At 36.9% G+C, this 26,257-nt stretch overlaps 1 protein-coding gene across 5 annotated transcripts in view; it reads right to left on the reverse strand.

The window, feature by feature from the left end:
* Positions 1-26,257, reverse strand: part of LOC141545720 (cytidine monophosphate-N-acetylneuraminic acid hydroxylase) — a 115,601-nt gene that overhangs the window by 35,519 nt on the left and 53,825 nt on the right. For all 5 annotated transcript variants that reach the window (XM_074272934.1, XM_074272948.1, XM_074272967.1 and 2 more), the window contains 3 exons: positions 13,816-13,925; positions 10,506-10,696; positions 4,157-4,304 (listed from right to left, as the gene is read on the reverse strand). In XM_074272934.1, coding sequence (XP_074129035.1) covers positions 4,157-4,304; positions 10,506-10,696; positions 13,816-13,925 — 449 coding nt within the window. The remainder of the gene's footprint in view (positions 1-4,156; positions 4,305-10,505; positions 10,697-13,815; positions 13,926-26,257) is intronic.

Here is a 26,257-nt window from a genome sequence, read left to right on the forward strand (position 1 = left end):
TTTTAAGAACCTAAATTAGGATGGAAATAGAAATAATGGGATCTATAAACTAAACTAATTATTGAATGTAGGGAAAAGAGTCAAAGATGACCCTAAGGATTGAGGATAAGGGACTACAAGAATTGGTGGTACCATTAATAGGAAAAAGGAAGTCAGGAAAAGAAATAGGATTAAGAGAGAAGATGGGTTCAATTTTTATCTTATTAAGCTTGAGGTGCTGACAGGAAATGTGAGGGTACATGACCAGCAAACAATGAATAAAACAAGACATGGAAAGAACAGTGAAACAGGGAAGAGAATTCAATATTTGGAGTTAGAAAACTTCTGTTGAAATCCCATCTCTGCTACTTGCTACATATGTGACTTTGGGCAAATTATCACTTAATCTCTTTGAGCCTCAGTTTTTCTATAGATAAAATGAAGCAATTGTCCTACTTAGCTTCTAAAGTCTTTTCCAGTTCTAAATTTATGATCTTAAGACAAAAAAAAAAATCTGCAAACAGGCATAAAAGATCAAAATGTGAAAGTCACCAATTTACCCATAGTTAATGCCTTGATGGTGGGTGAAATCAACAAAATAGAGAACAGAAAATGACTGAAGATAAAATATTGGAGAACATCTACATTTGGGGAAAGAAGAACTAACAAAAAAGTTAGAGAAGAAATGGTTAGATAAATTGAAAGAGCATCAGTATCATGAAAATCAAGGAAGGAAAAGTTATAAAGGTTAATTCCTCCTGCCTTCTAGCTTAACAGCAAGAAGGCCCTTCTGGCTAGCAAAGTTGAGTCTGGCAAGCCAGTGAAAGATTAATTACCTCCTTCATCCTTTGGTTTGCCAACTGGACCAAAACCACAATGGGTGAGGGCTATAATCCTGAAGGCTTTTCCCAATTCACAACAATACAGTGGTCTGAGCAATTGAAGGTAGTATAGACATAGCTTATCTGTAAATTTTATAATCACCAATCTTTGTCAATAGATTTTGTTATTACTCTTATTTAAATTCCTCAATGGTTAATACATTGTTTTCCCTTCCTGCTCTCTCTATCCACTTAATATAGAATAGTCAAGTTGACAAAGGACAAAGTCTGCCAACCTCAACTAACTGCTTCATTTCAGTTTTTTTCAACCATACCCTTCAATGTCCTCCCAGGTATAATCATTGCATTAAAAGAAAACAATTAACAGGATATACATCAGAATACAAGATTAAGTAATCTGATTTCTAACTGAAGGAAAGATGAGGGACTTTCCAATTTGGGAGGGAGATAAGAGAATTTTAAAAGTTGGAAGAGGGGAAAGTGAGACGGTGAACTTTTCTGGATATGAAATAGGATGTCACTCAATTCTCATGATTACCAAGCAGGTGGAATTTACAAGAAAATTAAACTTAAGTCTTAAAATGGAGTCACTTTCATGGATGCAGTCATTTTGGTTCCACAGTTCCTACAATTGTCTCATCCCTCATGTCTTCTCCAGCAGATTGTCTCTAACAATATTTCTACTTTCTCACAGTCTTCCATTTCTATTCCATTGCAACTTCTTTTCTCCATACATTCTCATATGGTTCCTTCCTTAAAAAAAAAATTAAGTCTACTTTGTCAACAGGTTAGTGACCTTGAGCAAATAATATCTCTTCTGACATCAAATAAATTTGAAAAAGCTATCTAAATTCTTTTTGATCTCGACACTGCTGACATGTCTTATCTTCTGAATATTTTCTCCTCTCCATATTTTTGTCACACTGTTCTCTCTTTGTTCTCTTCCTACCTGACTGCTGTTTCCTAATTTCTCTTTCTGGATTTTCATCCATGTTAGACCTACTAAGTCTTAGTATTCTTTAAGTCTTTATCTTCAAGGCTCTCCTCTCTCTTATTTCTATATTTTCTCACATAGCAACATTATCAGCAACACCAATTATTATCTCTATAGAAATTGTTCTCAGATTTTATGTACAGCTATAATTTCTCTTCTAAGCTTCAGTCCACATCATCAACTGCCTTTTGGACACTAGATATTTTGTAGATATCACAAATATAACATATCCAGAAGAAAATTTTCTTCCCTTTCAAACCATTCTATCTTTGGAACATTCCTATTATTGTAAGAGCACCAAAATCCTTCAAGTAATCCAGATTAAAAACCTAGATTATTATCCTCACATATCCAATCAGTTGCCAAACTTTTGTAATATCTTTCTCTATAGCATATCTCATATGCATCCCTTTCTGTACCCTAACACAGTCACCATTCCAGTTTGGTACCTCATTTTCTCTCATCTGGACTTAACTAATAACCTTTTAATTTGTTCTTCTCACCTCAAGCATTACCCTATTCCAATCTATTCTCTACTCAACTACCAAATTGATTTTCCTTAAATGTAGGTGTAACAATGTCATAATTAACTCTTACTCTACCCTCTTACTAAATTCCAGTGATTTCCTATTAATTCCTTAATCAAATATAAAGTCCTCTGTTTGGTATTTAAAGCTCCTCATGATCTGACCCCTCCTTACTTTCTGATGTTCTTACTGTCTATTCCCTTCTTTGTAGTTTATGATCCTGCCATACTAGCCTATTTTTCCTTGAACATTATAATTCACCTCTATGCCTTTGCACTATCTATTTCTAATGCCTGGAATGCCATTCTTACCAACTTTCAACTCTTCTCTGATTTTCTTTAAAACTCAACTCAAGTACCATTTTCTCCAGGGGACCTTTCTTGGTCTCTCACTATCTTCCCAGTTACAGATGCTATCCTCTCTTAAGGTTACCTTTCCATCATTTTTAAAATTTATCTTTATACATACACACACACACACACACACACACACACACACACATACACACACACACACACATATATATATATAATACACACACATATAGTATCACTTTCAGAATATAAACTCCTTAAAGACAAAGACTATTATGCTTTTTCTTTATATATCCATAGTACCTACCATATAGTAAGGATTTAACAAATGTTTGTTAATTGAGTGATTAAAAAACAGCAGTCAATTGTTAAGTGCAACACTACAGAGAAATCAAGGAAGGTAACTGAGAAAATTCCATTAGGATGATTATGATTAATTATATTTAAGAGAGAAATTTTTATAAACTTGACTGGACAAAAGTCAGATTACAAGTGGTTGAGGAATAAACAGAAAGTAGGAGGTGAAAAAAATAACTACAGACAAAAATAATCTCGTGAAGATTAAAAGTGAAAAGGCGGAAACATAGTTCAAGGTAGAGAAAGGTGAGAGAAAGGTAGGTCATTAATCTTTTAAAATTTGAATAACTTTCCATTGACAAGATTTCAAAAAAGGGAATTAATCTTTAATAATGATAGAGGTGAACCCTGAAACTGTCCAAACTCTCCTCTGAAAGAGACCACCCTTCAGAGCAATTAAGCAAGTTTCATTCAGTTGGAGATCTTGCCCAGGCACATAATCAAACCCTCTATTGAGTTGAAGATTAGTCTGGAACCTCTCCCAGTAGCTCAAACTTCCAAGATAAATAATCTATTTTCAATTGGAGATCTAGGCTCGGGTCATTGTCAACATTGACTGAACTCCCAGTTAAGTAATCTCATTCAATTTTGAATTGAATTGAAACTTCAGATGGCTAATAAAAGGCAACTCTGAACCCAGAATCTTTGCAGAGGTCTTAAATAAGATTATGCTTGTCAAGAAAGTTGTCTTCTTTGCAAGCTGTCCTTCCAGGACTTTTTGCCCACTGGCGAAGATATTCTCTTCTCAGTGTTAACGTTTTCTATCTTCCTAATAGGATCTTTTGCCACTAAGAAGTCTGTCTTCCTAGCAAGGTGGCTTCTCAGTGCCAATAAAACCCTTTTTGCCACACAGATTTCAGGTTTGCAAATTCTTTCGCATAGGACCTGTGCCTCCAACCAAAAATTCTTGCAGGTCATCACCACAACCACTGACCTCATCATTTGTAGCTCATTAAAAAGGCTTAATTTAATATGATTTTACTCAACACGGAAACTCACCTTGGGGCTATTTCTAAACATAAAACAGATGAATATTTGTAATTATTTTCTTAATTCAGTTTATTCTAAAATGACCAGCATAACCTCATGAAACCCCTCTGAAAAGCATTACTGAAAGATGTATAAAAAACTCAAATGTCTTACCTCCTGCCAAGTCCCAAATGGCACTACGTGAATGTTGGTCAATGGCACACCACTCTGCCTCAGATTCCAAAACACTGGCCTTTCTGTGTTTCCAACATAAATAGGAATGTCTGGTCTTCGGTCAGCAAGTTTCTTTAAAGTAGGATAGCTAGAGTCAGGAGGAAAAAAAGGGAAAAGTTAAAAATCATCATAAGAAACAGAGCATTCCTTTCTTTACATTATCACAAAGGATAGGCATTGTAAAGTTGATTTTTCTCAATTTTTCAGAAAAACTTTTCTGAACATAACATGAATAATAAGTAATAATAAAAGTTTTCAGGAAGAAGTTGTCACTCTTAGATTACCTATAATATATTGATGTTAAACTCTAGGCATAGTACCATCAAATTCTGTCCAGATCATTCTCAGGGTAACTGTGCTATAAAGCAGTTTTTCTTTCTTCCTGCCTTCCCCTATTATGTAATAATATCTTTATCCCTATATAAGCTAATTAAACTTAACTAAAGTATTTTATTGTTGCATGTACTATGAAACTAGTTATTCTATAATTCTAATGTTTATTTCTATGGAGCACAATTATAACAAGACAGAGCATTGTGAGAAGCATTGTGGACTATTGATACTATTCTTTCATTTGACCTTTTTCCATTTGACTTTTTTCATTCCTCACAACAACCAAAAGAGGCAGGTACTATTATTACCCCCATTTTACAGATAAAGAAACTTAAGTAAATATAAGTTAAATGATGTGCTCAGGGTCAAACAGCTAGTAAGTATCTGCGAAGGTCTGGTCTAGCTCCTCTTGTCAGGATAAGCAAAAGTCCTTGCCCCACGTTGGGCGCCAATTGTAGTGTGCTGTTGTCTCCAGAAGCTGCCAGATTGCTCTCTGGGAAGAGATCTGCTGTGTCTACTCAAATCTCTCAGACAGATTCTTCTTCCTGTAGTGAACCGTTGTCTCCAGGTAGTTGCTGTTAACTCTTGTCCAGAGAAGTGACTTCCCTTCCTGCAGAGAGCCGACTTCCCTTCCTGCAGAGAGCTGCGTCAAGCCAGATGTAGTGCAGTCTTCTTCTATCTCTGGGAGTCCTCTCTTTTATTCTCCCAGAGAATGGGCGTGGGATAATGCAAGGGCTTCTGGGAAGAACCACCTCAGCCAATGAGCCTGCTCCTTCCATCAAGTCAACCTGAGTTCTCACCTTGTAATTGTCCAACCTGAATTCTCACCTTGTCACTATCCAGACAACCCGAGTTCTCACCTAGTAATCCCAATATCTCCCCCTTTCTTTTTGATTTAGAACATAGGACAGTCATGATCTTGAAACATAAATCCATCAATATGGGAAGTATTACACATAATTACATAAATTACATAAGCACATAGTAACATAGTAACATAATACATGCTAGAAGTATATGACAAATAACATAATCAAATAATCATAAATTGAAAATTTATAAATGTCCATAAGTCCATTGTCCATTAGTCTCATCTTGTGTGAGGAAGTCCATTGATTCCTGCTGGTTTTAAAGTTCTTTAACAGTCTTTTTATTAGCCATGCTCTTTCAGTGTAAGATGTTTCTTAGATCTTCTCCTTTATTTTTGAGGTTTTTCTCTTTTTCTGTCTCTCTCTGATGGACAAGGCGAATATGACTCGTTGGCACCCATCTGATTCCTTCTCCTGCTGAAGAAATACAAGCAAACCCTCTCCCCCAGGCAGTTAACCTATCTAATTACCTTCTATTTACCACTTTCTAAATCTCTTCTCATCATCTGGCAATTACATTGGAATTGTTTGCACTGGATACAGCCTTGTTGGTTTAAAAGGCCTGTATTCTCCCCGAGTGTAATCCATTTTTGCAATCTGATTGCCTTTTGGCTCACTTATCAGGTAATCCCTTTCTGCCATGTGATTGCTTTTCTGCTGGTTGATCAAATCAGAGTCCTGACCTTCTAAAGGCTCTTTGGGTGTAACATCAGCTGCCATCATGCCCCAAGTCTTTTTTGCCTGGGGCCCTGAACCTGGGCCCCTCATCCTATTTCCCTGAATTACTCTACACTCTGATGCCCAATGGAGTCCTCTGTTGCATTTTGGACATGGGGTTTTAGGTCTTCTTTCACCCTGTCTTCTCACTGTATCTCCATACCTACACTGAGCTCTTAGATGTCCAATTTTTCCACATTGAAAACATCGCCGAGTTTCTCTAGAAGGCCCTTGCCAGAAGGGACCCTGTCTTTCCACGTTCATCATTGTCCGGGTGTAAAAAGCATTTGTTCCCACTGTAGCACAGCGTCTTATGATCTCCTCTAAAGGAGCATCTTTGTCTAATCCCCATATAATTCTTTTGCAAATCTCATTGGCATTTTCCTTAGCCAGATGTCTGGTCATTATTTCTGTAGCTGAATTTTCTCCAATAGTTCTTTTGACAGCAGTTTGCAAACGTCCCACAAAATCTGCAAAAGGTTCATTGGGACCTTGCTGTATTTTAGTGAAAGCCTCTCCACGATCTTTCTGTCCAGGAAGGACACCCCAAGCTTTTATTGCAGCCTTAGCAATTTGTTCATATATTGTTATGGTATAATTAATCTGTTCCGAATTCTCTCCATACTGACCTTCACCAGCTAAGTGCTCAAAAGTGAATTGTGTGTTAACTCCTATTTCCAAATTGCATCTGACTTGAATTTTACATAATTCATGAAATTCCGCAAGCCATAATAAATTTTCTCCAGGTTCCAGACATGTTCTTGCTATGGATTTCCAATCATTCGGGGTTAGGACTTCATAAGACAAACCATCTAGTAACATTTTGACATAAGCTGATGTAGCCCCATAAAGGGTACAACCTTTTTTCAAATCCTTAATTTTATTCAAATCTAAAGGTGCATATCTTCTCCTTTTTTTACCTACAGAGTCAATCTCTTCAATCACAGGATATGCATGTATAAAATCACTTATATCCTGTCCTTCTCTCTTAGCTTTAACCAATGCTTTTTCTAATCTTGTCATAGGCTTAGGCTTCTTCACAGGCAATTCTGTTTGTGTTTCTGCCTCTTCCCCTCCTTCTTCCTCCACTTCTGAAGGTGGGCTTGATGTGGGCCTGTCAATAATCTGTTCTCTAGGCAGAGTTGAAGCTTCTTCAAGAGAATCATACCATAATTCCTCATTTAAATCTTCTTGCTCTAGGGCAAGATCTTGATCTTTCCTTTTTTCCTCACACTTCCTCCTCTGTTCATTTTTAAAACTTTTCCTTCTCCTACAACTTGCTTGATAGTTTAAGGCTAATTGAACTATGTTGTAGATATAAAATACTTCTGCAGAAATTGAACGAGGCCCATTTTTTGCTTGAAATTCTTTCATTTCATATCCCACTAGCTTCCATTTATCTACATCTATCTTTTCTTCCTCTAAGAACCAAGGGGATGTGCGTCTTAATGCAGCCAAGAGTTTAGCAATCTGTACCCAGGTTACAAGTAAACTCTGCTCCTCAATTATCTTGATTATACTCTCTATAGTACCACTCCTGAATGGGGGTGGAGCTGAGGTTGCTTCTGGGGCTGGGGTTGAGTCGGCTGAGGTCCAGGGATTGAATTTAGCTAACATGTGCCCCATTTCAGCTATAAGAGATTCCTGGTTTAGCCCTTAACAAGTTAAGTTCCTTATTTATCTATTAGCACGCTCACTTAATCTTTAACAAAGTTTCCTCGTTACTCACGGTTCTGGGTCAGAGAGACTGAAATCTAGATCGGAAGCTTTTCCACTGGAATCAGGACCATGTCTGTCCCTGTTCGGGCGCCAAATTGCGAAGGTCTGGTCTAGCTCCTCTTGTCAGGATAAGCAAAAGTCCTTGCCCCACGTTGGGCGCCAATTGTAGCGTGCTGTTGTCTCCAGAAGCTGCCAGATTGCTCTCTGGGAAGAGATCTGCTGTGTCTACTCAAATCTCTCAGACAGATTCTTCTTCCTGTAGTGAACCGTTGTCTCCAGGTAGTTGCTGTTAACTCTTGTCCAGAGAAGTGACTTCCCTTCCTGCAGAGAGCCGACTTCCCTTCCTGCAGAGAGCTGCGTCAAGCCAGATGTAGTGCAGTCTTCTTCTATCTCTGGGAGTCCTCTCTTTTATTCTCCCAGAGAATGGGCGTGGGATAATGCAAGGGCTTCTGGGAAGAACCACCTCAGCCAATGAGCCTGCTCCTTCCATCAAGTCAACCTGAGTTCTCACCTTGTAATTGTCCAACCTGAATTCTCACCTTGTCACTATCCAGACAACCCGAGTTCTCACCTAGTAATCCCAACAAGTATCTGAAGCTGGTTTCCTATGGCAGGTTTCTTCCTTTTCTCAGGATTTTATTGTTTTTCAGTCTCTCTTCACAACCATTTTTGGGGTCTTCTCAGCAAAGACACTGGAGTGGTTTGCTATTTCCTTTTCCAATTCATTTTATACCTGAGAAACAGGTGGGCCGTGAGACCCTGGTAAGTCATTTAGCCCTGTTTGCTTCAGTTTCCTTATCTATAAATGAGAGGGAGAAGGAAATGGCAAACCACTCCAATGTCTCTGACAAGAAAACCCCACATGGGTCACAAAGAGTAGGACACAATTGAAAATGACCAAACAACTTTCCAACTCCCTTTCACGGGAGAGATCACCTCTCACCTGCTTTTAATTTGCTCAACTGCCTTTAATTGACAGTTAATATCTTCATACAGCATAACAAAGATAAAAACAGAAACTAAACCACAAATCCACTTATCCAATATTAGCTACTCACTTTGTTTCTGCTAGTGCATGACCCAGTTTCTTCCTGTCTTTTACATTTGCTTGTCCTCTGTCCCCATAAATGGGTTAGACAAGAGACTATTGCCAAGTCCACTCTGCTGACAAAATATTCAAAATCTCAGAATCTCCTTCTTGCCTTGATAGAACTTTATTAAAGGGCCTCTAATCAGATTATACAAAATAGTCCCCAAATAAAGCATGTCCTTTTCTACTACTGCTCTACTCTTTGATTTCTTGTCCTATCTTCAGTTGTATATTTGATGGAAGGGAATGGATCAAATGAGCTTTGGGTTGAAAGAGTTGATTCTCTTATCTTTATTAAACTACCTAAATACTTATTAACAATGAATATTAATTAATGTTTCTCAATGTTTTTCAATTCCCTGGGGGGAAAAAAAACTGTAGTAAAGAATAGCAAGGTCATCAGACCATAAAATCATTAAAAAAAATTGGAAAGGCTCTCAGTCCCTTCCAAACTCACATTTATATGAGTAAACTGAGCCCTTTGGGTCACAAACTTTCAATCTGCAATGAAAAGCAGCTGAAGCAGAGAATGAAGCATGATCAGTTTATTAGGGAGACCAATGGTCCCTAAACAATTGGATCAAAGAGCTTTCTCTCAGCCAAGGAACTCTGATCATAGGCTAAAAGATTTTATAGATTTTGGAAAGTCCTTCTTGGAAGTTCCCTTCAGAAGCTCAAAAACTCCTGTGACAGACTAGTCTCCAGAAGTGGAAGAACTGTTATGATTGGCTAAGACCAACGTCTTTGTCAAACTATTTCAGACTACTTTCTTAGACCATCAATTACAGGTCACATCGTGCCATCAAATACAGACCACCCACTATAGGTCATTACAGGTCATCAACTACAAGCCCATCAGAAGTATTTAAGGATTTTCCAACGACCAAAGACAACATCTCAGGGTTTTCCACAGGCCAAAAGACCCTTTTACTCATCATCAAGCTAATAGTATTTGGTCAGCAGGAACTTTTCACAAGCTTTTGGGGAATGTATACTTTTATATACACTTTGGGAATAAGGAAACAGTGCTAATATAGAAATACAAGCTAATATAATCCTTATAACAAGCCTAATATATCTATTTATAGATCAATCTATCTATAAATCAATAATGTCATATAATCATTGATGCAATCTCTGATACCCTAAATAACAATGATATGAATAAATAATAACTAAATTGAGAACAGATATCAAAATTATCTACACAGATTCTGAGAGATTAAGTAATTTTTCCAAAGTCACACAAGTAGTAAATATCAGTGACTAGATTTGATCTGCAGTTTTCTGAGTCAAGAGATAAAACGCTTTCAATTATTCTAAACAAACTTCATCTTTCCTTTCTCTCAATCCCTTCCTCAGAGGGAAAACATATGTAAAATTGTTGTGAAAAACTATAATGGTGCCATACACAAAGAGGATATCATTATTGTGGCTTCCATTTTATCTAAGAATGAATCTCATTGAAAGTATGCAATAGCTACTGAAAAAAAAAAGTTTAACATTTGACTAATTCTCAAAGTCCAAAGAATAAGTTAACTCTTCTGGTTTCTAGAATTACCTTAAGTGATCAGAGTGCATGTGACTGATGTAAATGAGATCTGCTTGACATAGCCTCTCTAGCCAATCCAAGGGAGGCTCATGGAGCAGCCACCATCCTCTAGCAAAGGCAGGACCAATTAACCAAGGGTCAAATATCATTTTCTTCTCTCCTAATTTGAGATCCATACAGGCATGGGTGAGGTATGTTATCTATAAAGATAAATAAGCAAAGAAAATAGACATGAAAATGATTAATTTTTACTGCTCATCAATGAATGAATTATCTTGCTATAAAGTGCATGTTAATTAATGTGATCTGATGAACCCTTAGAAGTTGAGTGAAAGAAAAGGAATTTCTATGGAAAATTAAAGTCTTCAGAAGCCAAAATAGAATTCTAAGAAAAGGTCTATCAATCAGCCAAGATTTTTTTATGATCTATGTATTTACAATCTGAGTATTAAGCTAATTAGATAAATCAACTTCTTAATACATTTCACTTACTTCCTGATTAGAGAGAATGGCTAATCACCTAAGGTATAATGCAAGGAAAGGAAAAATCTTTATAAATGAATTTGTTTTTTAGAAGGGAACATTTTTAAAGACAGAATATTCTACTCTCCATAGCACAAAGTGGGAGGGTTTTTTTTTTTTTTTTGTGTGTGTGTGTGTGTATGTGTGTGTATGTGTATGTGTGTTTGGTAATCAAATCCTATGTGCTAAAGGTTGAAAGTCTCTGGTAGACAGCAATACACAAAGGATACAATTTTCAAAAATTTGTCAAAGATGCAAAGAATTTTTATCCTTCCCTTGGCCTGCATGAAGTATGGTATCTTTTCTAGATAATTTAACATTAATAAATTGGTTTTTTAGTCCTAATTTAAGTATGGAGTCAGGCACATAATAGACCTTAATAATTTGACTGACTGATTGACAGTTAAAGGGAAGGTAAGTATAGGAGAGGGGCTGAGAAGAAAAATAATGAGTTTAAGAAGTCTATAAAACATCTACTTCAAGATATCTAGTAGTCAATCGGAGATATGAAACAGGTTCAGAAGCAGAGTTGGGGAGAAATAAATACTTTAAAAATAATATTTGAGTTCACTTTTTTTCTTTTTCTCCTGTTTTTTTTCTCTCTCATGGTTTTTCCCTCTTGTTCAGATTTTTCTCTCCCATCATGATTTATATGTATTTAAGAAAAAACAATGTACATATATAACAACAAAAAAAAAAAAAAAACAATAAAAAAAAGTTTTTTAAAAAAGGAAATAATTGAACCCATGGGGGTTGATGAGGTTAGCAACCAAAATAATATAAAAGGCAGCTAGGTGACATAGTAGATAGAGTACCAGTTCAAATCCAATTTCAGAAACTTAACACTTAGTAGCTGTGTGATCCTGGGCAAAGTATTTAACTTCAACTGCCTCACACAAGAAAAAAAGAAAGAAAAAAATTCATATGGAAGAAGAGACAGTGAATCTTTGCAGACACCCATGATTAGAAAAATACTGAATAAAGCTATTTCCAAAGTATCTGCCATACAATATAATATAATTTAAAAATTAAATGAGTACAGGAGTTATTTTGCTGAATAGTAGTCTTTGCATTTTGTTCTATTGAGGTAGATGTTTTAAAAAATATGCAAGTAACAGGATTAGTAACAGGATTCATCATCATATCAATAAGACTTTTGATGTCTTTGGGTTAATGTTGATTAAAGAGATGAGCAGTGAGCAGGAAAGGTTGGAGAGATGGCCCTAGCAGAATAATTCACAGAAAAACAAAACAATTAGTATTATGCCTCAGTTTCCCTTTATTAGTTTCCCTGAATTGTTCTGCCTCAGTTTCCCTGGTGGCAACCCCCCTTCCTGGCCATTAGGACTGAGATAATTAAGGCTGGGACCCCTGACAACTAGCATTCCAAAGAGTCATAAAGCTCCAAACTGCTTATCTCAATATTTGGGTTTCTTCTGCCTCAGGCATCTTGGCTCCTAGAATTTGTGATCCTTCCTTACCCTCAACCTGTCAGAATTGAATTTATGGTCCTTTCCTGGAACTTCCTGCTTCTTACCTCTACCTTACCTTTGGTTCCCTGATCACTGGAGTCCTATAAGAGTCTCTAGAATACCTTGCTCCTTGCTGTATACTTTGAGACAAGAGTCCCATCCAGCCAACTGGGTCAAAATGAATCCTGTTCTGCCCCCAGTCCAAACTCTCCCTCTAATAAAATATTTTAAAAAACCTCTTATCTCTGTCTTGCCTCAGTTTCTCAGGCATTATAATAGGAGCTTCTCCCTATGTCAGGGATTCTGATGAAGCCATGTTTCAATGCCACAAGTAGTCAGGTTCAGCTTTATTTTAGGGATGAAAATTACTATGTCCAACATTTCCTAGGTTTTGGAGCCATGGTAATAAACTTGTTTAAGTATATCTAAGTCTGGGAGAAGCTGGAAGCATGTATATTAATGGTATATTAATGATGGTATTTAATGAGGATGATGTTAATTATTTTATTCTTTTTACTAGTTACATTCCAGGGTTAAACATATTGCATACAGTTAAGCATATCTGTCTTCTGATATAGTTAGCTTATCAAAGAAATATAACAGATTAGAGAGGAAACAGGATTTTGGGGTTAAATGAGAGCTCAGAGCTATTATGAATAAATTTACATTAGTTACATTCTTCAGTTTTATAACTGAAGCCACACAGAAAGAACTATAATTGGGGAGGCGGAGAGGTTGTGTGCTGTCTGAAAACCACAAACCCACTTGTTAAAATTCTATCTTGCATTGAGTGGAGAATTCATAAATGACCATAATATTCACAAAAATTGGTTTTTATTTGGGGATAGAATCAAGTTAGTGGCTAGGAAGGCTGTTTTTTAAGCTTGATGAAGAAATGAAAGTAAATGTAGAGCCCAGAACAAGTTTTATTTGTGTGTCTGTTTTCTTTCTCCTACATGACAATTATTCACAAATATAGGCAAGGGCCTATGTTTTATATCAATTTATTATTCTGCTCTCACATACACACACACCTTGCACAGTTCTTGGCACACAGTAGTTTTTTAATACATTCTTGTTGAATGTTGTTGAATTTTAATAAGCCTGGATATAAAGTCAGAATGGTAAAGAAGAGTAATAGATATGAAATTAGGAAGAACTAGATTCAAATTCTGCTTGTGACATTTATTAGTTATATAACCATGAACAAGTCACTTAAAGCTCTCTTAACCTAATACTTTGCAGAGGCTCAAATGAGATAACACATGTAAGGCACTTTGCAACCTTTAAAACACCATAGAAATTGTCATCATCATCATCATTACCTGAACCTCTCCAAAAGCTAAGTCTTCAGGAGGATGAGGGTCTGCTTCCCAAGGGTTAGGAGGGTTCAATTCTATTAGCAAAAGTCCATTATTTTCATCCATTTCAATAACTAGAATCAAAATAGCAATAAAAATGCACTAGAATTATTGAGAGAAAAAAATCTCTTTGGAAACAATAGATGTAGATCACCAAGGAAGAAATTTTAAGTTTCACTTTTATTTTTAAGGAAATTTACAAATTCAATTAATAAGAATAATTATGCTACTTTGGGCCTTTTCCCCTTAATGTTTGTTACTAAATACTTTAAAAGTATTCCATTAACATAACATTCCATCCCAATTCACTTTAAAATTATGTTATTTTAGGTATTTTTTTAAATTTTGAATTCTCCAAAAAGAATTTTTTTGCTTTTTTGCCCCTCTGCTGTAATCTTCCCCTTCTAAAATGGAAACTCCTTGGAGGCAGGGACTGCATTAAATGGGAAACACTCTATTGGGTTAAGCATTTGATAGTCTCAGGCTTTCTTACATTATTTTTAGAAACTGTGCCTTAGAAACCAGAAAGGAACTAGGAGGTGGGGGAGGGGAGCTCAAATTGGGGAAATAAACTAGAGAATGTCGTTTGCCTGGGTGTGTGTGTGTGTCTCTCTCTCTAAAATCACACTTCTTTGAATCAGAGACTGTGCACCTCTTCTCATGAGAAAGAAATCAACTTTTTCCCACACTCATACTAGGACTTCTGATTGTTTTAGTGGTTGCTATTGTCCCACACATATTCTTGAATGAAAAACTGAGGAAAAATGTACTATTTTGAAATATCTACACATTTTCTGGGTCAACATCTTAATAATTCAATTAATTCTCCTTTTACTACTTATACATATGTCTGCCAGGATAAAATAAAGTGGTGAAATCTAATTTCTATTTAAAATCTTCCCTAAGGGAAGACTCCTGAATCTCCTCTTTAGAGTTTAGGTCAACTTCTTGAGTGAAGGAAAAAAATTAGCTGAAGAGGTCTGGATGGAAAAGGCTTCCTCTGTCCACATGCCTCCTCATTAAAAATCTCCCAATAGTTGAGTTTCAGTGGTCAGGAGAGTTCACTTTCAGAAGAGATTTTTAAGGAGTCTTTGGTTCCAAGAAAAATCACTGATCCTAATTTATTGATTATAGGCTAGCCAAATTAACAAATTAATTATTAATCTCTTAAGGATTTTCATGAGTCAAATGAATCAACAAAAAATTATCACCTACTTTCTCTTCAGAGAGATGACATGTACACATATATCAGTGCATAAAATAGTACACAAAAACATAAGGTAACGATCAAGACATAAGACAGAGTTAAGGCTAAAGGTACCGGTGAATAAATGCAATCCCATATGTGCCTTCCTATAACAGGCAACCTGCATGAAAAGTTTTCAAATTGACTGCATTCTCAAATGCTTGGGGTCTTTTTTGCAATTAACAAACTGACATTCAGTTAACAGAAAAACTGGGCCATTGAAGATGAAAATTAATGTCATCTCCACATAAAAGTACTTTGTATTGTGCATTGACATGAAATAGCTTTCAGTTTTCAGGCCATATAATAAAAGACCCTGTGAAATAGAGACAATTAGTGAGTTTTATTACTACTTTGATTTGCTCAAGCTCACCTACTGTTATTCCGCAATTTCCTTTAATTATTCTATCTCAGTTTCCCTGATTGTTCTACCTCAATTTCCCTGAATTGTTCTGCCTGGTTGCAACAACCCCCCTCCTAACCATTAAGACTGATAATTTAGAGCTAGCTACTCTAAGGTTATAAATTGTAAATGTTTAATCCAGATAAGAGAAAGACCTTAGATCTTAGACATCATGACTCCAGACCTTCCCAATTCATCAGAATGTCCGGTGCTCACTCTGCCTCCCTCATTCTGTCATTGTTCTTCTTAATCGCAAACCCTATAAAAAAATCTCTGAAATCCCACATTTGATACTGGATACTTGGAGATGAGAGTTCGATCCAGTCAATTTATTAAACCGTCCAATAAATTAAATTATTATAACTCTCTAATCTTGATGCGGGCTATGGCCCCTTTAAGATTCCTTTCTAATTCCCAACCTCCATGGCTGACCTTTGATTCACAAGTCCTGGTCAAAAGCACCCTTTTGAATTCCAATGGGAGATATCCGGGCTCTCCCAGCCCCCATCGGATCTGAGCTAACTTGGGCTGTCCCAGCCACCATTCTAATGATCTGCTCAGGTTTCCCAACCCCCACCTAGCAAATTCTAGCCCTCACTGAAACCCAGCCTGGGACTTCATCCACAGGCCCCTTTAACCAAATAAAAGAGCCAAGCTGAAATCATCTCTTTGCAGAGAGTGGAAACATACTGGCACCATGTTTTGCATCATAGACTCTGTCCATCGGACCTTCTGGTGTATTTCTCTCTTTATCTAACACCTTTTACTAACCAGACTTTAGCCTTGCTTCCAAACCCTACAATAAACCTTTTTTTTTAATCAATCTAGGTTTTCGGGCCTATAAATTCCTTTACAGGGGACTCTGTGCCACCACTAGAACTCATTTAACTTTGTATCTTTGCACCAAATCCAAAGGGGTTGTAGGAGAGCTCTATTTGACTCCCTGTACCCTGAACCTGCCACTAGACATCAAGTAAACCTAATTTCATTTATCTAGATCTCATCAATCTCTATCCTGCCTCAGTTTCTCCAGCATTACACTACTATTCAGAGGAGGCCAGACTGACCTGGGAATCAGAATTAACAGGAGATAAATTAAGTGGTCCTTGTAATGTCGGAGAAACTGAGGCAAGATAGAGATTAGAGAGTTTTTGATATTTTATTTGAAAGGGAGAGATTTACTGGGACCAAATGGATCCATGGTTTGGTCCCAGGGCTGAATGAGACTATCATCTCCAAGAATCCAGCAAACAATGAGAGTTCTCATAGATGCAGGTGGCTCAGCTACAGAGGTAGACGGAGGCAGGGGCGGAGTCAGAGCACTGAGAGCAGGAACAAAACTATCAATCCAGTTCTGACAGAGTGGGGGGAAGCATGGGGGGCATCTGATAAACTGGGATTACAGAATGGGGAGAGGCACCCAACATTGTGATGATGCCTAAAATAGACGATCTTTCTCTTTATCTGGATCATCATGATTAGGAGGGAGGGATAGTGTTGCAGGATTGAACAGAACAATTGGGAACTGAGGCAGAACAATTTAGGAAAACTGAGTCAGGGCAATTAGGAAAACTGAGTCAGGACAATAAAAGGGAACTGTGGCACAACAGTCCTTAAATTGGGCACATGAGAAATTCTTTATAGTTTTCACACATCAGAAATTTTCTATAGGAACTGGAACTCCCTGTGTCATGCTACAAAACCTACTCAGCCTGACTAGTATCAACCCCCAGATTGTTAGGTGGGCCAAAGAGAAGAGCATTGACCTGATCGGACTTTGATGAATTTAAGTGGACCTGTGTTGCAGTGGGTCCCAGTTAAATTCTCATAGCTAATCTCAGATCAGGCAGGGAGGGACATTGGCAGGATTATTTTGTCCTTAAGTGAACCTTTGTTGTCCTTAAATGGGCCTTTGTTACAATTGCAAGGTGAGGAGAAATATAAACCAACCTTGATCTTCCCTATCCTGCTAGGCTTTTCTCTCCCATAAAAATAGTTACTAATCTTGTTATAATTACTTGTAACAAGTAATCTTGTAATGGTTGCTTCCTTGTTAACTTATTTTTGAAAATTAGTCCACCAGTCAATGATTTATTGATAAAATTTTTGTCTCTTGATTTGAATATGGTCTAAGCCTACAGATTCTTTTGAGACACCTTACCACCCTAAAACTCCAATTTTTTTGGGTTTATCCCCTGTACCTCAACAAGCCGAGTGGCCAAACTTGATATAGCCACCTTTTGAAAAATAGCCAGATCAAATGAGTATTCGATTATGATGTAATGGGACTCTGTGTCTCCCTCATCTTTGTGGAGGGTAAGCCACCTGGCCTGGGGAAATTCCTAAAAATGATCCCCACCCACCTTAATCTCCCTTGCAAAAGCTACCTGGTTCCTACAGGAAACTTCCATTTTCCAAATGATCTGGGGAATCACTTTGCTCTGGGAAATAATCACCACCCTTATTGATTTAGAAATTAGCCCCTAATTGCTAGCTAACCCCAAACCATAGAAGATTAAATAAAAAACAAGATTCTATACCCAACCTTTGCTATCTTCCTAATCAGGAAGTTTCCCTGAGGGAAAGAATTTCTCAGTAAAATAAATCCATTTTCCCAAAAACCTCCCTTGAAGATTGGGGCTGTGAATTCTTTTGCAAAACCTGAAGCACCAGCCTGGGGACCCCCATATCTGTTAGAGTATCTCTCACACCTCAATAATTATATCCCACCCCCTTGTAATTTGTATTTATAACACCTGCTGCCAATGCTCACCCTGAGCTCAGTTCTGTGTCCCATGTACATGTACACATGTCTGCATTCTTAGGAGAAATAAACCCATGAATACTACCTAACTGTTTTTCTCAAACTAAACTCAGAAAAAAAAGGTTGACAACCCTAGTGTATCAGGCAGAATTATTGACTGTTAACAATGTCACTGAAGGACAAAGCTATCTTATTACACATTGGGTAGCATGTTAACTATAGTCACCCAAAAAACACTTAATAATTGAAAAGCAAATCCTATCTAGCCTAATATTTCACTATTTTTTTTTAAAGAAGTAAATTGTACTTAGGGAGATGGGTTAAATATTTACTTTATAGACAAGACAGTGCATTAGCATTTATTAAGGATCTAATGATGGAATATAGCTTCTAGGGGAGACAGCAATAATTTTAATATCCCTTGACCTTAGGGTGCTTCTGTTCTAACAATCTGTCTGTGATTCTAAATCTTCTGGCTTTGGAATCTGTGATATTGAGGCCCTCTGATCTAAGAGTGGTATTGATCTGTCAATGATTGTAAAAGTCTTCTGGCCTAGGAATATAATAATATTTCTTCTCTTAAACTTTAGGGAAGATATATTAGTGATTCTGAGACTCTCTTGCTATGCCTGCTTCCCTGAATTGTTCTGCTTCAGTTTCCCTGGTGGCAATCCCCCTTCCTGACCATTAGGACTAAGATAATTAGGATGGGAGTCCTGGCCACTAGCATTCCAAAGAGTCATACAACTCAAGATGGCTTATCTCAAATACCTAGATGGTACCCCCTATCTCCTGTATCCTGTTGCTAGCATCTTCATTTATTAGACTTTATGATCCTTGCTCCTTACCCCTAACCTGTCAGAACTAAATTTATGGTCCTTTCCTGGAACTTCCTGCTCACCAGTGCTCACCTTTGCCTTTGTTTCCCTGATTCATGGAGACCTATAAGAGTCTCTGGAATCCCTCCCTCATGGGTTGGATACTTTGAACAATAGTCCTATCTTCTTAGCCAACCCATACTCTCCCTCTAATAAAATATTAAAATATTAAAAACAATCTCAACACTAGTATATACAAGCTTAATGTAACAGCAAGAACAACAACAAAACAACTCATTTGTAATCCTCTCTCTGAAAGGGCTGGAGGTAGTGTGAGAAGGTTGGGAGAATATTTCTAAAATGTTGCTTTTTTTCCACCATGGTTAAATGTAAGAATTTCTTGTATCCTGATTTTGCATCAAATATTTACAAGCTAAAGTTAGCTAAAAATATTAGCTGTTGTTAAGTTGTTTTCCAGTCATACCCAAATCTTTTTGACTCTATTTGGGGTTTTCTTGGCAAAGATGCTGGAATAGCTTGACATTTTCTTTTCCACTTTATTTTACAGATGAGAAAACTGAGGTAAACAGAATTAAGTTGCCCCAGGTTATAGAGCTAGTAAGTATTAGAGTAGGGATTTTAACCTGGGAAGAAGAGTCTTCCTGATTCCAGGCTCAGAACTCTATTCAAAGTTGTCCAACTGAAAATATAAACAATTTAAATTAAAGCAAAGAGTAAAACTGCTGTCTGAATGTTAGGAATTTTGCTACCAGTTGTGACCATACTAATGACCTTTCATCTGATCCCAATTGTATGAAACAAGAAAGAAAAGGGCCATATGGACCTCAATCAGTTATATTTCTTTTAGGCTAAATTTAAACTAACTGTGGTAAATTGTTGGGTTGCTCTAAACTTTGGAGAAGAAGTAGGCTGGGAGGAGGCAATCAAAGAAGTTTACACTCTAAATCACCTCCTCTCTACTTTCAGAGGAGATAAAAGAAGCTTCAGCCCAACCCCTTTCCTGAAGGGAATAGGAAAAAAAAAAATCAGATATTAGCCCATCAATACTACTTTCCTCCCTTCCTTCCTTCCCCCCCTCCCTCCCCAGAGACAGTTATTGGTATTCTCTAAGGTGAATTGGAAGATGACTCTCAGTTTCTTTACAACTCAAAATCCTATTTCTAAAAGCTTTAGGTAGCTCGTTTGTTAGTTGAGGTCTTGAGATGAATCACTATCAAGAACAGAAAACAATAAATTGGATTCTTTGCCAGGCCTTTGTATGTCAATGTTTACTTATATCATTTTTACTCCCAACTTGAGTTGTTAAAAACTGACAAAATTGTTAATATATTTGTTAATGTAATGACAGAAAACTTAATATTGATTGTAGTATATGTATTTTACCATATTTAACATATAATTGTTTACTTGCCATCTAAGAGTGGGTATGAGGGGAAAGGGGAAAATTGGAACACAAGGTTTTGCAAGGGTCAATGATGAAAAATTACCGTTACATATGTTTTGAAAATAAAAAGCTTCAATTAAAAATATATTGATTGTCATATGTACTATTTCAACCTCTTAGTCATCTTGACAATGTCAAAATTCTAGCTCTTGGGAATACACTAGCCCTGATCCCTCTGGTCTTTGGGAGGAAATCGGCTTGGGTTGGAAAAACCCTGAATCTGATTCCCTTGGCTCTGGGAAAACTACCTGGTTCCCTTGGGCAACTCCCACCTCCAATTAATCTGGGAATCACTTTGGTCTGGGAAACAATCACAACCCTTATGGATTTGGAAACTAGCCCCTTATTGTTCCCTAGTCCCAAATCATAGAAGGCTAAATAAAAATCAAGATTCTGTACCCTAAATTTCCACTATCTTCCTAATCAGAAAGGGGCCCACTGAGAGAAAGAGCTTTTCAGTGAAAATAAACCCATTTTGTCAAACCTCGATTGGAGACTGGATTGTGAATTCCTCACAAAATCTGGGACACCAGCTGGGGACCCCTATGAATTCTTTTGCAAAATCTGCAAAACTAGATTGGGGATCCCCAGTGCTGTTAGAGTATCTCATCCCTCAATAGCTCCTTGTAAGAATCAAATAAATAATTTCTCTTTCATCTAAAAGAGCTTGGTTGTAACTATTCCTGGACTAGCTTATAACCAGGAAAGCAGTGGGCAGTAGACAGCAGCAGCTAGTCCTGGGCTTATATCCCAATCCTGCTACATTCCACATTTTGTTGATAGCAAAACTGTTTAGAGAAGGGGTTTTGAAATTTCAATGGAAGAAGCTGTTTTCTCTCCAAACCATCATCTGTTCCTGTCCTTACTTTGCATTCTTCTCCTCAAGTGCCTTTGATGAGAGGACCCCCAAAACTCTCTTTCTTTCTCTCTGACTTTGGGGGGGGAACCTAAGCTCTCCCCTGAGAGACCTGTCTCAGGGAATCAAGAGAAAGTGCTTTCATTCTGTTATCTGGATGGGATTGGTTGAGTCCAGGACTACCCTTTAAGCCTATTGAGTTGGAAATCAGCACAGACTCACTCATTCAATTCCAAGATTTTCTATTCTAATTCCATTTTAAATTGCTCCTAGCTCCCATCAAGAGCTGCCTCCCTCCTCTAGCCAAGGCTTCAATTATAAAAAGAGGCAACTTGGGGCTCATTCATTGCAGAGGACCTAACATGCCATGCCAAGGAACCTCTCTCTTCCCTTGGCATAAACTGCAACCCTCTGCCTGCTGAAATGATATTCTCTTTCAGTGTTACTCCCCCTTTATCTCTCTCTCTCCTATTTCATTAATAGGACTATATCCTCTTTACCAGGGGTTCTCAAACTACAGCCCGCGGGCTGTAGTTTAACAATAATGTAGTTATTGTTTAACAATAACTCATATTTCCTGTTCCTTATAAGTCTATGATACCAGAATTATGAATATTACTATCATAATTTTGTAAATGAGGCTTAGTAATATAAAAGAGACTTTCCTAAATATCAGATAATTAATTCAACTAATATTTAATTGAGTGCTCACATGTGCAACTGAGAAGCAATGTGGTAAGTTAGATAAAAAATGGCCTGGAAATCACAAATATCTGGCTTCAAGTTCTGCCTCTGATAATATCTTCCTATGTGACCCTAGGCCAAATAGCTTAACCTGTTCATGTCCTTGACAATTCTTAAAGACTGCAAAACCCTTTCCTATCTCCATTGATAAAGGAAGCTTCCTCAACAGAAGTTCCCTACAACAATGAAATCACAAGTTTTAACCAAGAAAATCCCAGATGAGGTCACAAAGAGTTAAACACAACTGAAAAATGACTGCACAACAACAAAAGGGATTCTAGGCAGCTATTGAGGAAGAAATGCCTTTCAGGCTTTAAGGACAGTTTATGCAAAATTATAGATGGGAGTTGTAATGTTTGCTATTTCCTTTTCTAGCTCATTTTATACATGAGGAAACTGAGACAAACAGAATGAAGTGACTGGCCCAATTAAAAAGTGTTTGAGGGCAAATTGGAACTCAGGAAGATACCTATAATATAGTGTATCTATCTGGATCATGCTTTATCTCAGCTATATTCCTTTCATGCCATTGTTGGTATGATTAGGGCTGTGTGATTTCTAAGCTAGACCTCCAAAGAGCTAAGTCACTCAGTTTAGAAACTCTCACCCTAAAGCTATTGCTGTTAGGATTGGGAAGAGTATGAGCCATGATATTAGTCCTCTACAATCAGTGCATATCTATTCATTCTTACCTAATATCTTCCCTTGTCACCTCTTACTTTGGAAATAATAATTAAATCAACTAGAGTTTGTTACTCAACTGCCTCACTTTCTCTGTGAATTCCCTGACCAAAACATCTTTTCTGAGCCACCATTCCCCAGTATACAAAGTCTGTGATTAAAATGTAAGCTTCTTGAGATGTTTTGAATGATATACACACACACATATTTGCTTTTTTTTTTTTTTTTTTTTTTTTTTTTGGTATTCCTAATACTTAGCATAATGATTGGATATAATAAGTTAAAAATCATTCTTTTTTCATTCATTTAATTGGAAAGTCACTGGAATTTGGGGGGGCAGGTAGATGGCACAGTGGATAGTGGGCCAGGACTGGAGTCAAGAATATTCATCTTCATGAGTTCAAATCCAGCTTTAGACACTAGCTATGTGACCCTAGCAAATCACTTAGTCTTGTTTGCTTTTATTCTCTCATCTATAAAAGAGTTGGAAAAGGAAATGGCAAATTTCTCCCGTATCTTTGTAAAGAAAACCGCAAATGGGGACACATAAGAGTCAGACACAACTGAACAACATTAATGCAGATGGGATTTTTTGGTAAAGGAACAACATGATTAAATTTATACTTTAAGAATTTCATTTTGGCAGCTATGTGGAAGATGAATTGAAAAGGAGAGAGGACTGGAGGGCAGGGAGATCATCTAGGAGGCTCTAGCAATAATGCAGGAAAAAGATGAATCTGTGACATGACAAGAGTCTGAGTTGGGGTGGCACTTACATAAGTAGAAAAAAAGGAGTGGATACAAGATATGTTGTGGAGGTTCAGTTGACAGAACTTTGAAGATGAGTGAATGAGAATGAAAAGTGAGTAATAGTGGGGAATGAGTGCTTAGGGAAGAGAATCATATTGCCATTGATTGAAATAAGTAAATTGGGAAGAGGAACAGACTTGAAAGAAGAGATAATTTGTTTTTGAACATGTTAAGTTTGAAATTTCATTATTCTATAAGAAACGATTAGCAGGATGATTTTAGAGAGGCCTGGAGAGAATTACATGAACTAATGCTAAATGAAGTGAGCAGAACAGGAGATCATTGTATATGGCAATGGCAAGATGATTCAATGATCAATTCTGATGGATGTGGTTCTTCTCAACAATGAGATGATTCAGGCCAGTTCCAATGATCTTGTGATGATGAGAGCCATCTACATGCAGAGAGAAGATTGTGGGAACTGAGTATGGATCACAACATGACATTTTCACTTCTTTTGTTGTTGTTTGCCTGAATTTTATTTTTTTTTCTCATTTTTTTTCTTTTTGATCTGATTTTTCTTATGCAGCTAGATAATTGTATAAATACATATGCCTATACTGGATTTACATATATTTTTACCATGTTTAATATATATTGGATTATTTGCCATCTAGGAGAGGGGATAGGGGGAAGGAGGGAAAATTGGAACACAAGAATATTGCAAGAGTCAATGGTGAAAAATTATCCTTGCATATGTTTTGAAAATAAAAGGCTTCAATAAATAAATAAATATGTGTGTGTGTGTGTATGTGTGTGTGTGTGTGTGTGTGTGTGTGTGTGTGTATATATATATACCTATATATACAGACACACATAAAGTTTGAAATTCCACTAGAACATACATTTAGAAATAACCAGTAGATAGTTAGTGATAGGGTGTAATTGAGATTTGAACCAGGTTTCTTTTGCCTTCAGTTGTGTCATCCTTTCCACTTCCTTTCCCCCCACTGATTATAAAATATTAAATTTCACATATAGCAAAACATTATTAAATAGAGAAATTGATTCTGATGTAAAAATTAAATTATTTTCTCATTTTTCCTCCAAAATTATCCCATTCGTCCCATACCCAGAGGGTCATTCTTTCAACTAACATTTAAAGTTTCTGACAATATATTTCCAGCTCTAAACTGTTTTGTGATCAGATTATTTTAGAAATCATAGCACCATATAATTTATATATTGCATTTTGTTTTGTAGCCAAAGAATAGTAGCCTAGAAGCTCCATCTTCATAAAATGAAGTTGAGTTTAGCATTTCTACTCTTCCTGGGTTCTAACTTATTCAAGCTACTTCTCTCAGTCCTCTATCAGTTGCTAGTACTCTCCTTGTAGTTAATTACATGTGTGTGTGGTTATTAATGTAATTAGGCTATAAAGCATATCTAGATCTTTTAACATGGAAGCATTCTGCATTCTCTTTCACTTGATCAGAGTAGCCTCCTTTGAATGATTGCTTGGTGGGAACAGGTTGCATTTTTACTGCCAAGTTCAGACAACCTTCCTCTTTCCTGCTATATCAAGAGTCTGGTCACTATGAACTGGTGAGAAATCTATTCTCAGAATAGATTTCCTACCCCACTTCTTTGAAATGGGTTTGGATCTTTGTTCCTGTCTTGGTTTTTTCCTTCTCAGTTTAGGTACTGGGAGTAAACTCACCAGATGTGGGAGTTCTAGTTACTAGTGACTTTGGAGCCAGGATTGCAAATGACATGTGGCAACTAGCCAGCCCATCTAGCAGGAAAGACTTGAGAAGTCTAAGTGCCCAGGATTCAGGCATGAATAGGATTTTAAACTTGGTATTAGGGACTATTTTCTACTGGAATCAAATTAACAGGTGAACCTAAACGCTTTCCCTCTCCAGAGAGTGATGTGATACTGAGAAGGAGATTAAACTCCATCAGTTGGAGAAAAGTGTATTTGTTAATATACCTTTGAAGCAAATATTCCTTTATAGAGACTAATCTGTTAGTGGTCAAATGAGGTATGAGGTCCAGCTTCTACACTTAAGGAATACCATTGGTGGGGTCTGGACTCATTAACAGAGAACCTAGACACATTCCCCCCTACACACACATACACTCACACAAACTTCTTTAAGGATATAAGAGAATCTTGGAGGAGAGATGAAATATGACATACCTGGATTTCAGACAGTAGGAGCCAGGGTAATCTAGTGTCACATTAACATTATATTTATTATACATATATTTTTTAAATTTTTTTACATGTATGACATTCATAATGAGTAAGAATGGTGTTACTTTTTGTGTTAGCAACTGGCACAGTTCCTTCCTCAAATCAAGTGCTTAAAAAATGTGGCCCTTGTTTAGCTATTGATTACCAAATACCAAAGCTGAGTAGAAATTTTTAAAATAAAAACATGTGCCAAGAGAAATCTAGAAAGGTAAATATATTTGAGCAATTCAAAGGAGAAAATAATGATATTGTGCTAACTTGTTAAAAGAGGGAAAAGACACAAGTGCCTCTTCAGATCTTAATGTCTTAAAAAAAGGTATGAAGGAAGTTAAAAAGGAAGAAACAGGTTCAGAGAGTAGATTGGTTCTGTCTGAGAAGGAAATGGCAAACCACTCCAGTATCATTGCCAAGAAAATTCC

Source organism: Sminthopsis crassicaudata, chromosome 1, assembly GCF_048593235.1.
Source record: "Sminthopsis crassicaudata isolate SCR6 chromosome 1, ASM4859323v1, whole genome shotgun sequence".
NCBI classification, from domain to species: Eukaryota; Metazoa; Chordata; class Mammalia; order Dasyuromorphia; family Dasyuridae; genus Sminthopsis; species Sminthopsis crassicaudata.